At 39.9% G+C, this 19252-nt stretch overlaps 1 protein-coding gene across 1 annotated transcript; it reads right to left on the bottom strand.

Moving 5' to 3' along the window:
• Nucleotides 1-7311: 7311 nt before the first annotated feature.
• On the bottom strand, nucleotides 7312-18013 carry LOC104896823 (dynein light chain 1, cytoplasmic). Its single transcript, XM_010683615.3, has 2 exons — nucleotides 17398-18013; nucleotides 7312-7653 (listed from the first exon to the last, which is right to left on the bottom strand). The coding sequence occupies exons 1-2, from the start codon at nucleotides 17638-17640 to the stop codon at nucleotides 7498-7500; spliced, it is 399 nt and encodes a 132-aa protein (XP_010681917.1). The 5' UTR covers nucleotides 17641-18013; the 3' UTR covers nucleotides 7312-7497.
• Nucleotides 18014-19252: the final 1239 nt, after the last annotated feature.

The following is a 19252-nucleotide window of genomic DNA, read 5'->3' as shown; positions in this document are numbered from 1 at the left end:
TTACCTGCAAGTTCCAGCTTATGAAAATTTTAGGACATAACAAGGAGTATATCTATAACAAAAGAGTAATATGTTATCTATACCCATTAAAAAGCCACAAGTTTGGCTACTATTTCTTAGTAATAGTGCTTTGGCACTTTTGCCCTCCCAAACTCTCAGAATTACTTGTATGTCCTTACTTTACCACGCATTACTTTCGGCAACACTATTACTAATTCTGTCAAAAGAAAAAAAAACACTACGCAATTTTCTCCTCTTAACCCTTCTCATATCACGCTCCTCCATCGGCATCTTCATCTCTCATCTCACGCTCCTCTTCATCCTCGCGTCTCTCACTCAGTCACTCCTCTCTCAGCATCTTCATCCTCTCATCTCTCCACTTCCGCTCCTCCCTCATCATCTTCATCCTCGCATCTTCATCCTCGCACATCGCTCTCTCAGCGTCTTCATCCTCGCAAGTATATCCTCGCACGTCGCTCCTCTCACTTTGACCTCACTCCTCTCACTTGATGGCCGCACTTGATGCTTCGTCGGCGGCCATCGATAGCCCTGCCTTGGAGATTGCTTTCGGAGGCTGCCAACTACTCCGTGCTTCGAGATAATTAGTGATTTCGGTTTCGAATTTCTTGGGTTCGAGAAACAATCAGCAAGTTTGAGCATCATTTTGTTGGGTTTCGAATTCTTTGATAAATTTTGATGTACTTTGGTCAATTTTGATTTTTTTTATTTGTGATATTCCATTTGGTGCCATTGAATTTTTGGCTTTTTCATTTGGTACCACTATTATTTTAAAATTCCACATGATACCACTCTAATTTAATATTAATTTTTATCATACCATTTTTTAAGTAAAATGTTAGTTAATGGTTGAACAAGAATATGATTTTGTTTGGGTTTGCATGTTTCTATTAACAGTTGCAAAAATTTAATAAATTAAGATTTTAGGGTGTCGTTTTAACCCTTAAAGCTCTATTTTTCAGTCAAAATTTTCATAAAAATGATCATAATATTCTATATCTTTTTATTGTCAAATATGACCTCAATTTTGACTTTAACGACTAAAACGATTACTAAAACATTAACGCAAATTAAAACATGTAAATCGAAGTAAAACTCTAGCCTATTCTAACTTAAATTAATACTTTACTTAGTTGAATGCTACAATAGAGAATAAAATCAAATTATAGTGGTAACATATAGAATATCTGAAAAATAGTGTTACCAAATGGAAAAGCCAAAAGTACAATGGTACCAAATGGAATATCCCTTTTTATTTTATACAAGTTTTTTTATGTTTATTTTGTTAGGTGGGATTAGATCTATGTTTGGATGATGCGGTTTAAAATGATGAAGTCCACAAATATGACGATTGATTTTCATTTTTTTTTTACTCAACTTTTTGATTTTTGATTTTGTTGGGTTGGTTAGATCTAGGGTTTTGGTGATGGGTTTGAGATGATGATTCTCAAAGGGCTTATATTCTTTTTACTCTTTCTATTTTTCTTTTTTTAATTGTAGTTTTGTTTCATTGTTCATATATATGTTGTATTAAATATTAGTTATGGATATGAGTATATGACACTGTTTTTCAATTACTTCCCCAGCCTTAGCCACAATCCTTCTTTACATTTTTTTTATTAATTTCAAATCACTTAAATTTACCAGAAAACAAAAAAAAAAAATTTAAAGGTATACCTAATGTTGCGGTTTTGGGATATAACCGCGGCAATATGACCCCGCAAAATAACACATGATAATATTGCTGCAGTTTGGCTTTGAAACCGCAGCAATATTACTAAGTAAATAATAATAAAAAGGAGTATTGCCTAGGCCAAAACCGCAGCAATATTTTCTGTAATATAGGTAACAGAGAAATATATTGTTGCGGTTTGGCCTCGAAACTGCAGCAATATTTGTAGATACTGCGGTTTAAAACCACAGCAATATAATTATTACCTATTGCTGCCCCCTTAATTGATGCGCATCCAAAACCGCAGCAATAGGTCACTTTTTGACCGCAGCAATAAGCATTTATTCTACTAGTGCAACACGCAACACGGCTGTTCGTCACGTTTTCGTCTTAAACTCTCTCATCGCCTGTTCTTCGCCGCTCATCTCAGCCACACGCAACACCCTCTCATCCTCTCTCATCCTCTCTCTTCTCCTGTTCTCAACCACTACAACATGCCATCTCTTAAGATCTGTTTTAGATTTCCCTTTTAGATTTCAATTTGGGTTGTTGTTGAATTTTGGACATTGTCTTTTTTTCATTTTTAGATCTAGAATTTTGAATTTTTCTTCAAGTTATTGAAATTCTTATGGTGTATGGCCTACGGAGCTTACTGAATTGATTAAACTTTGTGCATGTTTTGTTTTGTTTTAAAAGTTACAGTCATTGCTTTTGCCTTCTGAATATTAATGTTATTGCTTTTGCCTTGTGTCTTTTGGATCCTTTTAAAATTAAAAGATCTATTGACTGGTTTAGTAAAGATTTGGATATATGGATGTTCGACTCATGACATTCACTTCTCAAGTTAAAGGATGCATATATTCACTTTTCAGGTCTGTTTTGTTATAATTTTTTTTCAGATTTGTTTTTTTGGTACTATAATTTTGATTTTTTTATAATCTGCCTTAAATATATTATAATTTTTGGTACTTAAGCCTCATTTTGTAAAATGGCCACACTTAAGCCACACTTGTAACTGGGCCACACTTGAGCCTCATTTCGTGAACTGGCCACACTAGAGCCTTTCGTTTATTTTGTTAAAAACAACTCGGGGAAATCAGTTGTACCCCATTACAGTTCGCTTGACCTTGGGATTTCTAAATGAAAAGCTAACGTTTTGCGAAATATAACGTAGTTATGGCAGCTGCATCTAACAAAATAAAATAGAGGCTATAGTCGGGAAGATTGCAAATATAAATACGAGATGGCACTCGGGATACTTGCAAAAACAAATAGTTCCATTACTTTGAAAAAGCTAATACAAACTAAAGATCCTGGGCACAAAACTACCAAAGATCAAAATCTAAGAATGAGATAGAAAAGCTAAGCTAAGTACAACAAATCAAGGAGCAGAGTCCTTAGCAGGGGTTCCCTCATAACTATCCCCCACTTCCTCCTCAGAAGTCTCCAATTTGGCTGAGCGAGAGCCCTGACCTTCAATCTTATCCCTAGCATCTGTCACCTTCTCGGGATCAGCAGTGACCCCTGCCTGAGTGACCTTGGTCGCAACAACAACGGACTCGAGCGTAGAGCCTTGAATGCGAGAAGCACCTGGGGCCTGAAGCCTCCCACCAGACCTCTATTCTGAGGCAACACGGTGGTCAAATTCGGCGTCCATCGCGTTCGAGTCCATGACGGGGTTGGATTCAATCTAGATGGCCCTGAGACGCTCCTTCGTCTCCCTAGTCCCAAGGCAGTAAGAGGTTGAAGATATCCTACCCAAATAGTTAAGTCCATCGGGAGAAAGCTTCCATTCGGCCAACCATTCCTCCCAGGCCTTCTAAAGCTTGGCTTCGGCCTTCCTCAGCTTGTGGCGAGAAGCTTTGTACTTCTTCGTGGCCCCATCAACCTTTGCCTTGAGATCTTCAGCGACCTTCTAGGCCTCGTTTCGCTCAATAAGAGCAGCATCCAGTAAGGTCTGGATCTTCTTGTTGCTATCCCTCAGGGTCTCAACCTCTTTAACCACCTTGTTAGCCTCCTCAAAGGTGGACTTATAGGAATTAAGCCCATCAGTGAGCTTCTTCAACTCAGTGTCATCTGACAACACTTGAGCTTTTAAAGTGTCCACGTCCTTCTTGAGGGCTGCAATCTCATCCTCAAGCTAGACCGGATGACGGATCACCGATGTTATTCGAATGGAAGTTTGCATGGGATAGAATGGAATTAGTATGTTTAAAACTAAAAAGATCATCCAAATAAAGTTGAATACCTACTTCCAACCAAGACTTGTACATCATATTGACCTCTTCAGAACCAAGGGCTACTAGAGCCTGTTAATGGGCCTCAATGTAAATTTTTCGAACAACGTGACACACCCGGGTCAGCTTTTGGGTGCGAGTGGTATTGGTGAATGGCATGTTGACACCGATCTGGCCAGCCTTGGTCCTCTTGGCATGGGGCTCTTCGAGATCAAACACTTCAATGGGAGACTTAGTCTTCCCTGATTTTCGCTTGGAACCAGCAGACACACCCGAGCAAGCCTTGTCAAATACCTTGGATTGAGTGACATTCATAACTTGAGCTTTCTCGTGTCCCCCTTAAACCTTCAGGATCGAACAGAGGGCTTAGCTTCTTGGGCCTCTTAGTATCCGTATTAGTCAAAATGAAATTAGTACAAGGCGGAATAACAAGAGAGGAACAAGGCAAGAAGGAAAAAGAGAAGAAACTACCTTCAAGGGAGGAGGGATTGTCATGTTCTCCCCATCCAGCTCGTTAATCAGCTTCAAAGCCAAAGTAACGTTGTCGGTAAATCTTTTAGCCATCTCAGAATCTAGCTGGTGTCGGACAACAACTGAAACAAGAAAAATACCAAACACTTAGCGAATAAATAAACCCATACAATGAATCAGGCTGGGATTACCATTATCACAGCTACAACTCATGCCCGCCGCTACTAGGAACATCTCGTTCCGCATCTCATTACAAGTAGGTAGCCAATATTTGGGGATATGGGAGAGAGTCCAGTCAAAGTTTTTGGTGTCGTAGAAAAATAGATCCCCGCAATTGCCTCTTGCCGGGACATCTCGAGGACCGTCTGGTTTAGGCGAAAACAAGGGACCTCTTCAAAAGGAAGAATGGGAATCTCTACTCACCGCTGGTGTATACATGAAAGAACAATCGCCTAAAACCCCATTTGTTCGAGGGAGGATCACGAACAACATTATATCCGGCTCTACATTGGAAGCGGAATCACCCGTCCATGTCGGTCAGCCGAACCTAGCATCAGGGTAAACATATTACGTCATAGGCGCAAACTCGGGTAACCCTGAGAGATTCACAGATGGCCACAAATCCATTAAGTGAAAGCCAGCTGTTAGGAAGAAGCTGAGTAAGGGTCAGCTGATAAGCATTGAGGAGATGTTTGATGAAGGGATGTAACGAGAACCTAAGGCCCATATGCATACTCTGATGATATATCGACACACATCCTACCGAAGGTGTCAAGACACTCTCGGTGTGCTTTGTACGGACCACGAATTAAGGGTCCTAAATCCAAAACTTAACCCCAACGTACTTGAAAGTCTGCTCCATATGCTTCATAAACGTGGGATCATGGTAATAGGTGTGAGGAACCCCCCCCAGGGTCCAGTGAGGGATAGTCTTGGCTAGAAGTGCTTGGGCCCTCGTCATCGACAGCGTTCTCGAATACCGCCACTATACCATCTGAAATATACCTATCTAAATAACTCCTAGCACAAGTTTTATGAGCTACCAAGACTTCCCAAGGACCCGGAATTACACCCTCGTCTTCCTCACTCATTGAATCTGAAGGACTAAATAAGGGAACTGCCTCGGGGATTACCGAAGGGTCCTCACAAAGAGGGGAGGAAGGAGTGTTTGGTTGGGACTCGGGATCCATCCTAGGGACGTCTATATTAATTACCAATTAAGGAAATACAGAATTACGACTAACAAAAGCATACCTTCTCTAGAATTCTCGGAATCAGGACTGGATAAGTTAACAGGATGCAGAAGAACTTATAGAGATAGTGAAGAGAGAGAATGAGAAATTCACAAATGATTAAAAAGTATGAAAGTGAAGCATCTCTGCCCCCTATATATAGCTGAATCCACGTCTTCGTGTCACGCCCCCCCACCCTATATAGAGAGAGAATGAGAAGTATCCCGAGCGTCTAAGCCGGGACAAGCCTTGGCAAACAACGTTACCCAGGTCGAGACGTATATCCCTGTCCACCAGCAGCACCCCCTACCCTTCCTCTGCCCTGTTGTGTTCCCACCAGCAGCAACCCCACTCCAACCCACCCCCTTCCATCCCCCTGTTGCGTTCCTACGCCTCCCCCAGCAGCCGCTACCCCAACCAATGCAGCCCTGCAGGCTGCCACCCCCCCCCCCTCCATTCCCACTCCCACCCTCTCCCCTTCCCCTCTCATCTCCCTTCTTCTTCAGCACAATTCCCCTCAAAATTCAATATAATCTCCGCTTGCCAAATTCTCCCATGATTTGCGTGAATTTCTTCACGAATCTCTACCAATCCTCCACCCGTTCTATCTTTTTCCGGGCCAATGGCGAATATCTTACCTCGAAGCTTCTCTCTAATGGCAATTATGGTGTCGCTGACACGATTTTTTGAATAATGATGTCAGGCGATTTTGGGGGTGTATGGGTGGTGATTTTGAGTGTGTGGGTGAGGTTTGGTGGTGGAAGGGTGGTTTTGGGTTGATGAAACGTGGTGCATAGGTGGCTTTGGTGGTGATTCTGGTGTGTGGTTGGGTTATGTTTAGGTTGGTTGTGGGCAAGAATGATGGGGAAGTAACGAGAGGGAAGGAGAGGTGGGGTGGCTGGTGCCTGGTCTCGGCAGCACTGTGGCGGTGAAGGCAACAAGGGAGATGATGGATAGAGAGGCGTACAGAGGTATGGTGGTGGTGTGTATGGGGTCGTGAAGAGGAGAGAGAGTGGAGCGAGGGTGAGAGTTCGCGGGGTAGATGGGTTGGTTGTTGGGCGGTCTGGCGGTGGTGTCGATAGCACTCGCCGAAGGGGTGCGGTGGTAGTTTAAAAGGGGGGTGCAGTGGCGTGGTAGGTGAAGAAAATATGAAGTAAAAAAAGAAAAAAGCAAATTAAATTGTAAAATAAAACAAAAAAACATGTTCAGGTTGTAAGTATTTTGACTCATTCGAAAAAAATAACCCTACAAGCTTAACTCAATCAAAAATAATCAAAAGGTAGACTTAAAATGAAAAGATCCTCCAAAAGTTGACTTATTTAAATAATTTTTCCTAATATATTTTAGTTATATGTCCAATTAACATTGCACTATTAATCATTTATTTTCTAGAAAGAAAATACGATTCCTAAGATAATTAATTTTATTATCTTCATAATTGAATTTATATTTATATTTAGATCATAATTGAATTTATATTTATATTTAGTAATTGCTCGAATGTCTAAGGACATATTCCTTCAAGAAGGGAAAGGACGAAGGAGATACTTGTCTCAAGATGAGGTGTATAAGTTGCCAAGTCAAGATAATTCCATCCTGCACCCTATATTTTCATATATAAGAGCTTCAATGATGATGTTAGAAAATGAATTCCATGATTTTCAGCATCACAAACTCACAGTAGGGAAAGCAAGATCATAAGCATTTTAACAGTATACAGAATTTCCTACATCTTTCATTCTTTGGAGGAGAGCTGTGTGGTAGAATTTGGATACATAGACATCTTTACTTTTACAACATAACACACAATGCAGGATCACATCCTTAAGGTTGAAGGGCAACAATTGACATTAATTAGAAAACTTGATCAATGCTGTAAAGGCTCAACTGCTGTTCTGAAGAGGAGGACATAAACCTTGTCGACAGAAAAATACAAGAAACCTCCTAGAGAATGAGTGACATATGAGCCGAAGCTTGTGCCCACGATACAATGCCATGCAGGCCCATATGCTGAATCAAAATCCTGAAATTTACACAGAAACCACCGTCAATGTGTACATTTTGTCTAGATACCGGCTAGTAAACCCTTAAGAGTAGTACCACAAAGCTTGGATCATATCTCGTTTACATCACTGCGCTTTGTAGCTCTCTATACAACGAAAATAAAAACAAATAATTGTATTTTGTAATAAAAGACAAAATCCCAGACCCCTTGCTCATACTACAATGCCCAAAAAAATTTATTTGCCTTTACACCAAATACCATACTCTAATATCTCAACAATGGACAATATCAGTAAGAATCAGCTAAGCATGGACTGGTTATGGAAGAAAAAATAGAGTGGGGAGCCCTTGCGTAGACTACTTTTTATTACAAAAACACCTCAATAGATGTTCAAGGACCTAGGACATGTACAATGTTCAAGAAACTTAAATTCTTTAAGGAACTCACTGACATATCTTTAGTAATTAATGACTTAACAATTGCATCTGAAAGAGGTTTTTTATGAACATAACTAAATCATGAGTAAATTATAATGTTAAAGAAGAGTTTTGGCTTCAGGTGGTAGTTTAATTCTAATGTGATAATGACTTCAGAACTTTTTGAGATGGAAGAGCCTTTTGTTATATTCAGCTTTGTCGTTGCCGGGGCTGGATCGAGGTTTTTATCATGCTCTTTTTTCTTTTTATTTGTTTTCTTCATCAGATTTCCTGAAACAGAAATATCATACAGTGCTGGCTGTTAAAGAGGGGGGCCAGGGGACAGCAAGTTTATGTCTAATCAGTAAGTCAGGGGTAAGCATCTCTATTATCTGGAATTCAAATAAATAAAACTTTCATTGTTGAAGCAACTGATAGAGCACATAGCTTAGAGAAGCTATCAACATAGTGACTACCTACTCCCTTTGAATCTGATTGCATTTGCAAAGATCAAGATCTGAGACAAGTATTGGCTAAAATATAGAGATACCACATTTTAAGGGTACAGATTACAACATAAGAAACAATGCATATGAGACCTATAACGATATGGTTCACTGCTGACGACCAACTTATATTCTAAAGTAGCTCATCAGACTCAGAATTCTAAAAAGAAAAACAGTAGTATAGTCTGCATGAAAACAGAAAGCATACTGAGAAAGATAAGGGCAAACATATTACTTTGTGGATGTGTTGTTGGCTGCTGAATACCATTTAACATAACATGTGTCACGGCAATAATATTTTTGTACCATGAACTAACTAGACTTGCAATAAATGGAAAAGGAGGAATATGAACTAAGATCGGCGACCCTATTTGGTCTAAAATAACCATTCTGCACTTAATTAAGGGAGGATTAACTCCTTATTTTGAAATAGACAATGAAAGGCATGGTGTCTTTCACAACAGTGTGCGTGAAAGTCCTGGTCACAGAAGATGAACTGAAATACATTTGGAAGCTGATAACCTCTATCCAACTACCGGTTTTGTTTCAAGTAGACAAATTAGCAATGCAAAATTGCTGTGTGCAGGCATGAATGGGATAAGGATAGATTTTGATTTTAGGGTCATAAAGATAATCATAATCATTAACCCAAAGACTCAAATGAAGCCTCTGCATTATGGAGGTAACTGGTGGTCTATTGTTTACAGCTTCGCCCCAGCAAATGTGACATCCTCTTTAGGTTACAACATTGTTTTAAATGCCTTGACTGCTAGTATATTTACATAGCAATCTCACCTTTTACTTATCTTCCCAAAGTAGGCCCAACTTTTGATAACTTTGGGATAATCTCAAGTTTAGGGGGTAGCTTTGCTAAGTTTGTACATACCACAACCCCGGATTACTGAAAGCAAAAAAGTAATATTATGGTTTATTTTGAGAAAGTCCTACCAAAACATGGGAATAATCTTGAGTGAACCAAAGTTGGGACAATTTTGAGACCATAGGTGAATGTTGAGAACTTTAATGTCAATCTTTCCAAATATATATTCATCCATTTAGATTTAATCTACGGTTACTTCACCATATGTCCCCGACAAACTTCTTTATTCACCATATACCCCCGCACTTCCTAGAATTTGCCGTATACCCTTCAATTTCTTGAAAATACATCAGAATGCCCTTAATGACTAAAGGCGGTTAACTATGTTAGTCATTAGCCTTTAATTAGCTCTTAATCCCTAATTAACCTCTAATTAAACATATTTGACCTGATGCTCTCTCTTCCTTCATAACTATCCTCCTCCTTTCTCCATCCACCCAACCCCCTCCCCCTCCCCCTCGAGCCACCGTCACCGTGTTATAACAGACGTGAGAGAGAAACAAATTATGAATGCAAAAACAATAAAAAACAGACAACAGATTTACGTGTTTACCAATTTGGCTACATCCACGGCAGAGAGAGGGAGAATATTTTATTATATCAGAAGAACAGATTACAGAGAGAATAGAGAGTATTTTCGTAGTCTAAAACCCTAAGATATAAATAAGGTATTTATATCCCGTTCAGAAAACGCGTTTCCGCGTTTACCGGGCAGCCGCCCGATCGGGTCGGGCGAACCCGCCCGATCGGGCCGTATTTTACTTCCCCAGATCTAGTTGCGCGCCCGGGCGAAGTCGCCCGAGTCGTTGTTCGGTGACTCGCCCGATCGGGCGAACCAGCCGATGCCATCGGGCGAACTCTTCTTTACTTCTATTCTTCAGCGCAGTTGCGGGCCCGATCGGGCGGTACCCCGAAACTCCTTTTTTGACGCATTTCTTCGAACACCTTCGATGCACAATGATTCAAGGCATATTTCTACAAATCTCCACCTTGACTTGAATCCTCTCACAATAACCAGAAAACCAGATGCATTGATCACAATGCCCAGAATCTCCCAAACACTAGATTTGTCCCAAAAGACAACCAGACCAGATTAGTCCCTAAGGACCCCAGAATTGCCCAAAGAGGGCAATTAACAATCACGAACATTGAGTAAGTCCAAACAATGTTGAAACTTAATCTGCGGAACCGGCTTGGTGAACATATCAGCAGGATTATCAGCAGTTCCTACCTTTTTCACCTTAATCCTAGTCTCACTCCTCAGGAAATGGTATCTCACATCAATATGTTTAGTCCTCTCATGATGGACTTGATCCTTAGCTAAACATATTGCACTCAGACTGTCACAATAAACAGTAGCCTGATCATGATGTAACCCAAGATCACTAACTAGTCCCTTCAGCCATATTCCCTCTTTAGCAGCTGCTGTCAATGCCATGTACTCTGCTTCAGTAATAGACAAAGTAACTGTAGCCTGTAAAGTTGCCTTCCAACTAACGACAGAACCACCAAGAGTAAATACATAACCAGTCATTGACCTCCTAATAACCAGTGACTAAACACTGGGTATCATTCCCATAAATGAGACCAACATCAGAAGTACCTCTTAGGTACCAAAAAATCCTCTTGACTGCCTGTCAATGCTCCTTACCAGGATCACCCATGAACCTACTAACAACACTGACTGCATGTGCAAGATCCGACCTAGTGCAAACCATAGCGTACATCAAACTCCCTACTGCACTAGCATAAGGAACCCGACTCATGTACTCCTTCTCCTCAGCAGTTTTGGGTGCAAAAGCAACAGACAAATGATTATTTGAAGCGCTTGGAGTGTCTATAGGCTTTGCAGTTGTCATGCCAAACCTTGTCAGAATCTTATAGATATAACCTTTCTGTAACAAGAAAAGTTTCTTCTGATCTCTTTCCCTATAGATCACCATCCCCAAAATCTTCTTTGCAACACCCAAATCTTTCATCTCAAACTCAGCACTGAGAAGACCCTTCAACCTCTAAATATCAGATTTAGCCTTAGCAGCTATAAGCATATCATCTACATACAGAACCAGATATATGAAAGAACCATCACTCAGCTTGTTATGGTAGACACAGCAATCATACTCACTTCTGTTGTAGCCCAACTCAATCATGTAGCTGTCAAACCGCTTATACCACTGCCTAGGAGACTGCTTTAGCCCATACAAGGACTTCTTCAATCTGCAAACATAGTCTTCTTTTCCCGGAACTTGGAACCCATCTGGTTGTGTCATATAAATCTCTTCTTCCAACTCCCCATGTAGGAAAGCTGTTTTCACATCTAGTTGCTCAAGTTCAAGATCCTGATGTGCAACCATTGCTAGTAGCACCCTGATGGAAGTATGTCTGACTACAGGTGAGAAAATCTCATTATAATCTACCCCTTCCCTTTGTGTGAACCCTCTTGCAACAACCCGAACTTTATACTAAACCCCCTCAGTAGGTGAAGACCCTTCTTTCTTCTTGAAGACCCATTTGCATGTCACAATCTTCCTCTCCTTAGGACATTTGACTAACTCCCAAGTCTGATTTTTTATCTAGAGACTCCATCTCATCTCCCATTGCAGCAAGCCATAAAGTAGACTCACTTCCAGAAACAACTTCTTTATAGGTGGATGGCTCATGATTTTCAACCTCCACCTCCTCAGCAACCTGAAGTGCATAGGCCACCATGTCTTCAAAACCATACCTCTTTGGAGGCCCCACACCAACTCTTCTAGCTCTATCAAGTGCTATGCTTGGTTGATGAATTTCAGATGGCTGATGGCTAGATGGCTCTTCTTCATGTTGATCTTCTCCACCTTGGTGCTGTGATTCACTCTCAACCTCAGTGATTTGCAGCTCCACCTGTTTATCAACATCTCCACTGACAGACACCACAGTAAACTTCACAGGAGAGTTAAGCATGGAATTTTCATCAAATATTACATTCCTATTAAGTATGATACGATGTTAAGAAGGTGACCATACTCTATAGCCCTTAACTCCACTCCCAAAACCCATAAATACACCCTTCCTAGCTCTAGGTTCTAGTTTTCCCTCATTTACATGATAATAAACAGTAGAACCAAAAATTCTCAACAAAGAGTAATCTGCAGGCTTACCAGACCACACCTCATAAGGTGTCTTGCAGTCAATACCTGTATAGGGTCCCCGATTGATCAGATAACAAGTTGTACTTACAGCTTCTGCCCAAAACCTCCTAGCCATCCCCGCATTTGAGAGCATGCACCTTGCTCTCTCCAGAAGTGTCTGATTCATGCGTTTTGCAACTCCATTCTGTTGTGGCGTGTTTCTAACAGTATGATGGCGAGCAATCCCTTCATTTTTGCAAAACTCATCGAACTCAGACCAACAGACCATTATCAGTTCGCAGCCTTTTGACCTTCCTTTCAACTTGATTTTCCACTAAAGCCTTCCACTGTTTGAAATTATTGAAGGCATCACTTTTGTGCTTCATCATAATCACCCAAGTCATTCTTGAATAGTCATCAATCATCGACACAAAATACCTGTGACCTCCAATAGATGCAACTCGGGAAGGTCCCCAACAATCAGAGTGAATATAATCAAGTGTACCTTTAGTTTATGAACCACCTTTAATACCTTTCAGAACCACCTTTGAACCCTTGTAGACACTCATAGCTCCACCTTCACCTTGAAAACTGAAACCCTTGCTATCTAGTAGACTCAAAGATATCAGATTCTTTGTCATTAATGGAACATGCCTAACTTCGTTCAAGGTACAGAATGTACCATCATGAGTCCTTACCCTTATAGAGCATATTCCAACTACTTTGCAGGCAGCACTGTTGGCCATAGAAACATTGCCCCCATCTATCTGCTTGTAATTTGAGAACCACTCCGTGCATGGACTTATATGATACGATGCCCCAGAATCAAGAACCCACACATCCCCACAATGTGACTGGCTATTAACTACTAGGGCCACATCTTCCTCAGAATCACCTCCAGTTTCTGCCAAAGCAGCAGAACCTTCACTTTTATCCTACTATTTCTTTTTCTTAGGACATTCATTCTTCCAATGCCCCTTCTCCTTACAGTAATTACAGATATCAGTAGTTTTAGGACCCTTAGAATTCGAATTTTTAAAGTTCGTTTTCTTTTTACCAGATTTCTTTTGTCCCTTCCCTCCAGTAACTACTAATCCAGATGCCTGATTCTGTACTAGACCTAGAAGCCTTCTCTAGTATGTAGAGCAGATCTTACTTCTTCTAACGACAGACTATCTTTACCAACAATAAAGGAATCCACAAAATTCTCATATGACATAGGCAAAGATACCAACAATATTAAAGCAGCATCCTCATCATCTACTTTAACATCAATATTTCGCAGATCTAGTAAGATGGTATTTAATTTATCTAAGTGATCTCTTAGAGACGTACCTTCCTGCATACGCAGGCTGAACAGACGTTGCTTCATAAGCAACTTGTTGGTTAGAGATTTCGTCATGTACAAGCTCTCTAACTGCAACCACAGACCAGCAGCATTGTCCTGCTCCGCAACTTCAGTAATTATGTCGTCAGACAGACACAACATAATTGTTGAATGCGCTTTCTCCTCCAGAATTTCCATCCCAGCGGTAACTGAATCCGTTGCCTTCTTGGCCAACGGTGCCCACAACCCCTGTTGCTTCAGTAAAGCCCGCATCTTGATTTGCCACAGACTAAAACTATTCCTCCCAGTAAATTTATCAATTTTGACATTCATCCGAGACATCTTTCTCACACAGATCGATCACTAAAGCTCTTGATACCAATTTGTTATAACGGACGTGAGATAAACAAATTATGAATGCAAAAACAATAAAAAACAGACAACAGATTTACGTGGTTCACCAATTTGGCTACATCCACGGCAGAGAGAGGGAGAATATTTTATTATATGAGAAGAACAGATTACAGAGAGAATAGAGAGTATTTTCGTAGTCTAAAACCCTAAGATATAAATAAGGTATTTATATCCCGTTCAGAAAACGCGTTTTCGTGTTTACCGGGCAGCCGCCCGATCGGGTCGGGGGAACCCGCCCGATCGGGCAGTATTTTACTTCCCCAGATCTAGTTGCGCGCCCGGTCGGGCGAAGTCGCCCGAGTCGTTGTTCGGTGACTCGCCCGATCGGGCGAACCAGCCCGATGCCATCGGGCGAACCCGATGCCATCGGGCGAACTCTTCTTTACTTCTATTCTTCAGCGCAGTTGCGGGCCCGATCGGGCGGCCTCGCCCGACCAGATCGGGCGGTACCCCGAAACTCCTTTTTGACGCATTTCTTCGAACACCTTCGATGCACAATGATTCAAGGCATATTTCTACACACCGGCCACCCCATCCTCCTTGACCCACTCCCCCCCGTACGCCTATAGAAACAATCACCACATCCTCCACTTCCACCACCATGCAAACTCACCTCCTCGCGAAATTCACCACTATTTCTTGTTATTTATCTCCATCCTTCAGACTTTCCTTAACAGAACAAAAACCTAGATTCCTCACCTCCATCTTCGCTCTTCTTGGGTTTTCTTTTCTTGAGTTTCACCATATTGCCATCTTTGTCTCCTCCATCTTCACTCTAAGAACCTTGGAGGGCTGCAACACACCAACCAGGACAACCACCACTACCTAAAGAACTCGAAAAAGATGAGAATTTTAGCACCACCAACGCCAACCCAAAAACCCTAAGTGGACCGCTATCATTCTACTTGTACAAGTCTCTAACTAGTTCAAGTCCTATTCTAAGAGCGATTAGTTTAATACAGTTGAAGGCTTGATCAAGCTTATCGGGTACTTTCGCTGTCTAAATCTAGAATGATAATTAACCAAACCTCCGTTACACGAGTATAAAACCTATTTTTCACTTATACAAGATAGCTAGTCAACATGAGTTGTTAGAGGCTATAATTAAGAAAGCAGTGTATTTTATTAACAAAAATAGGCTAATTAACACAAAATAGACACGTGTTAGGATAACACCTAACCTAGGGTACATGCATCTAAGGCAAACTCGTGACAAAAGGTGTAAGCGTCAAGCGTTTTCCTTAGACGTCTAAACTATAGGCTAGGTGTCTTCTTTCAGCGCCTTGGTGGAGTGCCTGGCTAAATTTTTAAACGGAAAAATAATAATTAAAAGACAATTTTTCAGAATTTTTACAATCAAACTGGTATTAGATCCTTTTAACATAAATCCACTGTGTTTGAGTATGGTGGGTAAACTTGTGGTAAGTGCACTAGATTGACTTATGGTTGGATGGTAGGGTAGTGTTGGTTTTTATAATGAAATGGAAAGGAAAGGAGAATGAGGGGAAAAGAGAGGAAAAATCGTGTACTTTTGTACTAAACTGCAAGGCGATAGTGAGCAGAGCTAGAGCGGAATTTAGCAATACCATAGTTAATGAATTATCAAAGAATTTAAACTTACACAATTTAACGTTAATGAATTATCACACAATTCAAAGTTAACCTCCAAAACATGAGCAACTAAACTCTATACACAATTTAAATTAAAACTCTATTACAAATTTAAATTTACAAAATTCTCAATCATGAGAAATTTGCTAAGTATCCATAAAAAAAATATGCCAAGTAACTTATGGACAAGCACCTGACCGTAGCTTTATGGTAGGCGCTTGTACTTGTGGTTGGGCGTATGTACTTGTGGTTGGTCGCATGTATTTGTGGTTGGTCGCATGTACTTTAAAAGCCTAACCATAGGTCCACGATCTTATTAGAGATGTTTGGCCAATATTTACAATACATTTAAGGTTAATTTTAGGGTGCGCTTATTGTAGTACGAGTTGTTATTCATCAAATTCTTTGAAAAATAACCTTTCCAACGAGTTGATGAGCCTCAAATGCCGGCTACGATCCTAAGGTCGTCGGAAAAGTTGAGGTCACGGGAAAAATTTCAAATTGCCCTAAAATATGAGGATGTCGAAAAACTTGAGGGGCCTTCAATGAAGGAAATGGAAGAAGTGTGGAAAGGGTGAGAGAGAGTAGAGTGAGAGTGTGCAAGATGAGAGAGAATGGAAGAGGTGAGAAGGATTGGGGGAAATGGATAGAAATACATAAAGGTGGGATCTCTATGTATTTAGGGCCTTAGTAAGCAAAATACATGACGGGGTTTAGTCGCCAACTTAATGTAACAAAAACGAGAAACTGTTGTCGTCTCATCCTTAGATGCCAAATTGGCATCTTATATAACTACAAAAGTAATTTAATAAGTTGGAGGTACCAAAGTAAGAATAAGGCGGTACCAAATATGAGTAAAATTAGTACCAATACCAAAATAACTCTTACTTGGTATCGAAGTGTAAGTAAACTTTGATACCAACTTATACCAAAACTTAGTATAATTGGTACCAATATCAACCAAAACTTAGTAAAATTGGTACCAATACCAAAGTAACTCTTACTTAGGTACCAACGTTTACTTATACTTTGGTACCAAGTAAGAGTTAATTTGGTATTGGTACCAATTTTAGATACCACCTTATACTTCCTTTCTTACCTCTAGAATCCACACTTTGGTATACCAATGAGATGTCATTTTGGCATCTCACAATGAGACGCCTATTGAAGCTCCACAAAAACACAAACAGAATTTCCCCAACTTAAGATCTTATTATTTTTTTTAGGGCAACTTAAGATCTTATTCATTTGCCACTAATATAGACATAGAAATGGGTAAAGCAAAAGAAACGTCTAAAAACAGCAGCAAAACGACCAAAATAATACTAAATTACTAAAATACAACAAAATAACTGACAGGAAGAATAATCAAACACCAAACAACAAATCACTCAAAACCCAAAAATTCCAACAACCTAACAATTTCTTTTTGGTTTTTCTTTTGTTAATTTTAAAAGAATAAAGAAAACAACAGATCCAAAAAAAGGCAAGAAGGTACCTTCTTGAGAGCAAGAGCAAGGCGTTTGCTATCCAGTCTCTTACTGGGCATGGAGTCAATGTGATCTCTGGCACACAGAAAAGCTCTATTTTGCAGAGCAATGGGCATGTCAGAGGCTCTGACGCGCACATTCAAGAGCTCATCATGTTGTTCTTGTTCAATGGATTTCTTCTTATGTATCAAACTGTTTAAAAATTTACTCCTCCTCTCTAACTCTTCTTCTGCACCAGCCATTTTGTTCATCAACGCCACTCACATTACGAATCTGTTTATTTTAGTGCACTCCATCTGCTCGATTCAATGCCTAAGTGCGAGTGAAACGAGTAACCGGGTGAGTGAAGAAAGGGGAAACACTAAATGGAAAAAAGAGAAATTGTCAGTGAACCAGAAAGTAGGAAGAGATGGTTCAGGTTGAAGGACAGAAGTCTATATTGCGAATCTTCGGTTTCTTTTTTTCTTTTTTGTTTTTTTGGTTGGATGTTTTGGTTGTCTTTTCTTGTTAAAAGGACGATTATTTCTTTATTAATGCTATTTTTTAATATATGCATGGGATGTGGACGAGGCTTTGGTTTTAGAAGTAGGGGACAGAAGTTCAACTTGACTACCGCGATTGTGGCCTGTGGGTACTGTGCATCACTCGTCGCTTGCTTTTGCGAATGACTTATGTCGAGATTTTCAAACTGGGTCACTGTTCTGATCGATTTTCTGTGCAGGTCTAGAGTAAGGCAGCCTTGACGGTTCGTCTACACTAGAGGACTATTTTAGATGGTCCAGACTAAGTTCATAATTGATAGATTATGGTTATGTTTAGTTCACCTGAAATTTTTTGATCTGAACTTATCTCATCTGATCTGGTCTGATCTGGTCTGATTTAAACTTATCTTTTCTAATCTGATCTGATCTGATTTACAAGATCATATCTTTTAGATTTTTCTCAATATATAAGAAAAAATATAGTCATGTGGGAGTCTTGTTTGATTCGTCTCAATGAGTACTTTATTAATATTCAATTATTATGATTTTTACTAATATGTAATGAAAGATATTTAATAGTAATAATGATTTTTAAATATAAACATCATCTGAACTGATCTGATCTGAACTTATTTTTTCTGATCTGATCTGATTTGATTAGATCTGTAATAAGCAAAAATAAGGTGAACTGAACATAGCCTATATTTATGGGAGACTAAGTCAGCAAGTATTACGTGTAAAGGGAGAAAGAATAAAGTCTAGTGCAGTCAAGAGCTGTTGGGATCTCCCAGGATTCTCGCCTAATTGGTGGAAGGACTGTGACGTGCAGTGGGAGATATAAAAAGCGATCTAATCTAAAGAATGGGGGGACTCCGACATTTTTCAGAACAAGATATCAAGAGAATACTTTACAAGCAAACATTGATATTTTATTAAGCAAATTGTACTAACATTGTTCAATGTTATTATTCATTCAACCATTGTTAGAGTTTGATCTGCATTGATTATTGCACATCATTGACGATAGTTGCATTAGTGTATTGGTGCACTCATAGCCGCACACGATTTTTTACCCATTTTCATTGGGGTTTTTCCACGTCAACATTTCCTTACGTAATTCCCCTATTTTCCTTTTACCGTCCATCTTGTCATATCGTAACAAAACTAGTTGTTGTCGTCCCTTAGATCAATTTCTTCTTTAAACAAATTTTCACCTAAACATTTTGGCGCCCTGTGGGGCCGACAACTACATCATCCATTCTCTTCTAGTATCGAAAAAATGGCCGAATCAATGAACACTGACGAGATGCAAAAGCTTTATGACCAGATGAAGGCAGAGATGGTTGAAATGAAAAAAGCCAACGAACGATTGTCCTCAAAC

The sequence above is a fragment of the Beta vulgaris genome, chromosome 6, assembly GCF_026745355.1.
Source record: "Beta vulgaris subsp. vulgaris cultivar EL10 chromosome 6, EL10.2, whole genome shotgun sequence".
NCBI classification, from domain to species: Eukaryota; Viridiplantae; Streptophyta; class Magnoliopsida; order Caryophyllales; family Amaranthaceae; genus Beta; species Beta vulgaris.
The sequence above is the reverse complement of the archived record's forward strand: the minus strand, read 5'-3'. Positions and strand labels throughout refer to the sequence as shown.

Coding starts and splice junctions, on each gene's coding strand:
- LOC104896823 (XM_010683615.3), bottom strand. CDS start 17,640: ATGAACAAAATGGCTGGTGCAGAAGAAGAGTTAGAGAGGAGGAGTAAA. Junction 7,654..17,397: donor TTGCTCTTGCTCTCAAGAAG/GTACCTTCTTGC, acceptor TGTAAATTTCAG/GATTTTGATTCAGCATATGG.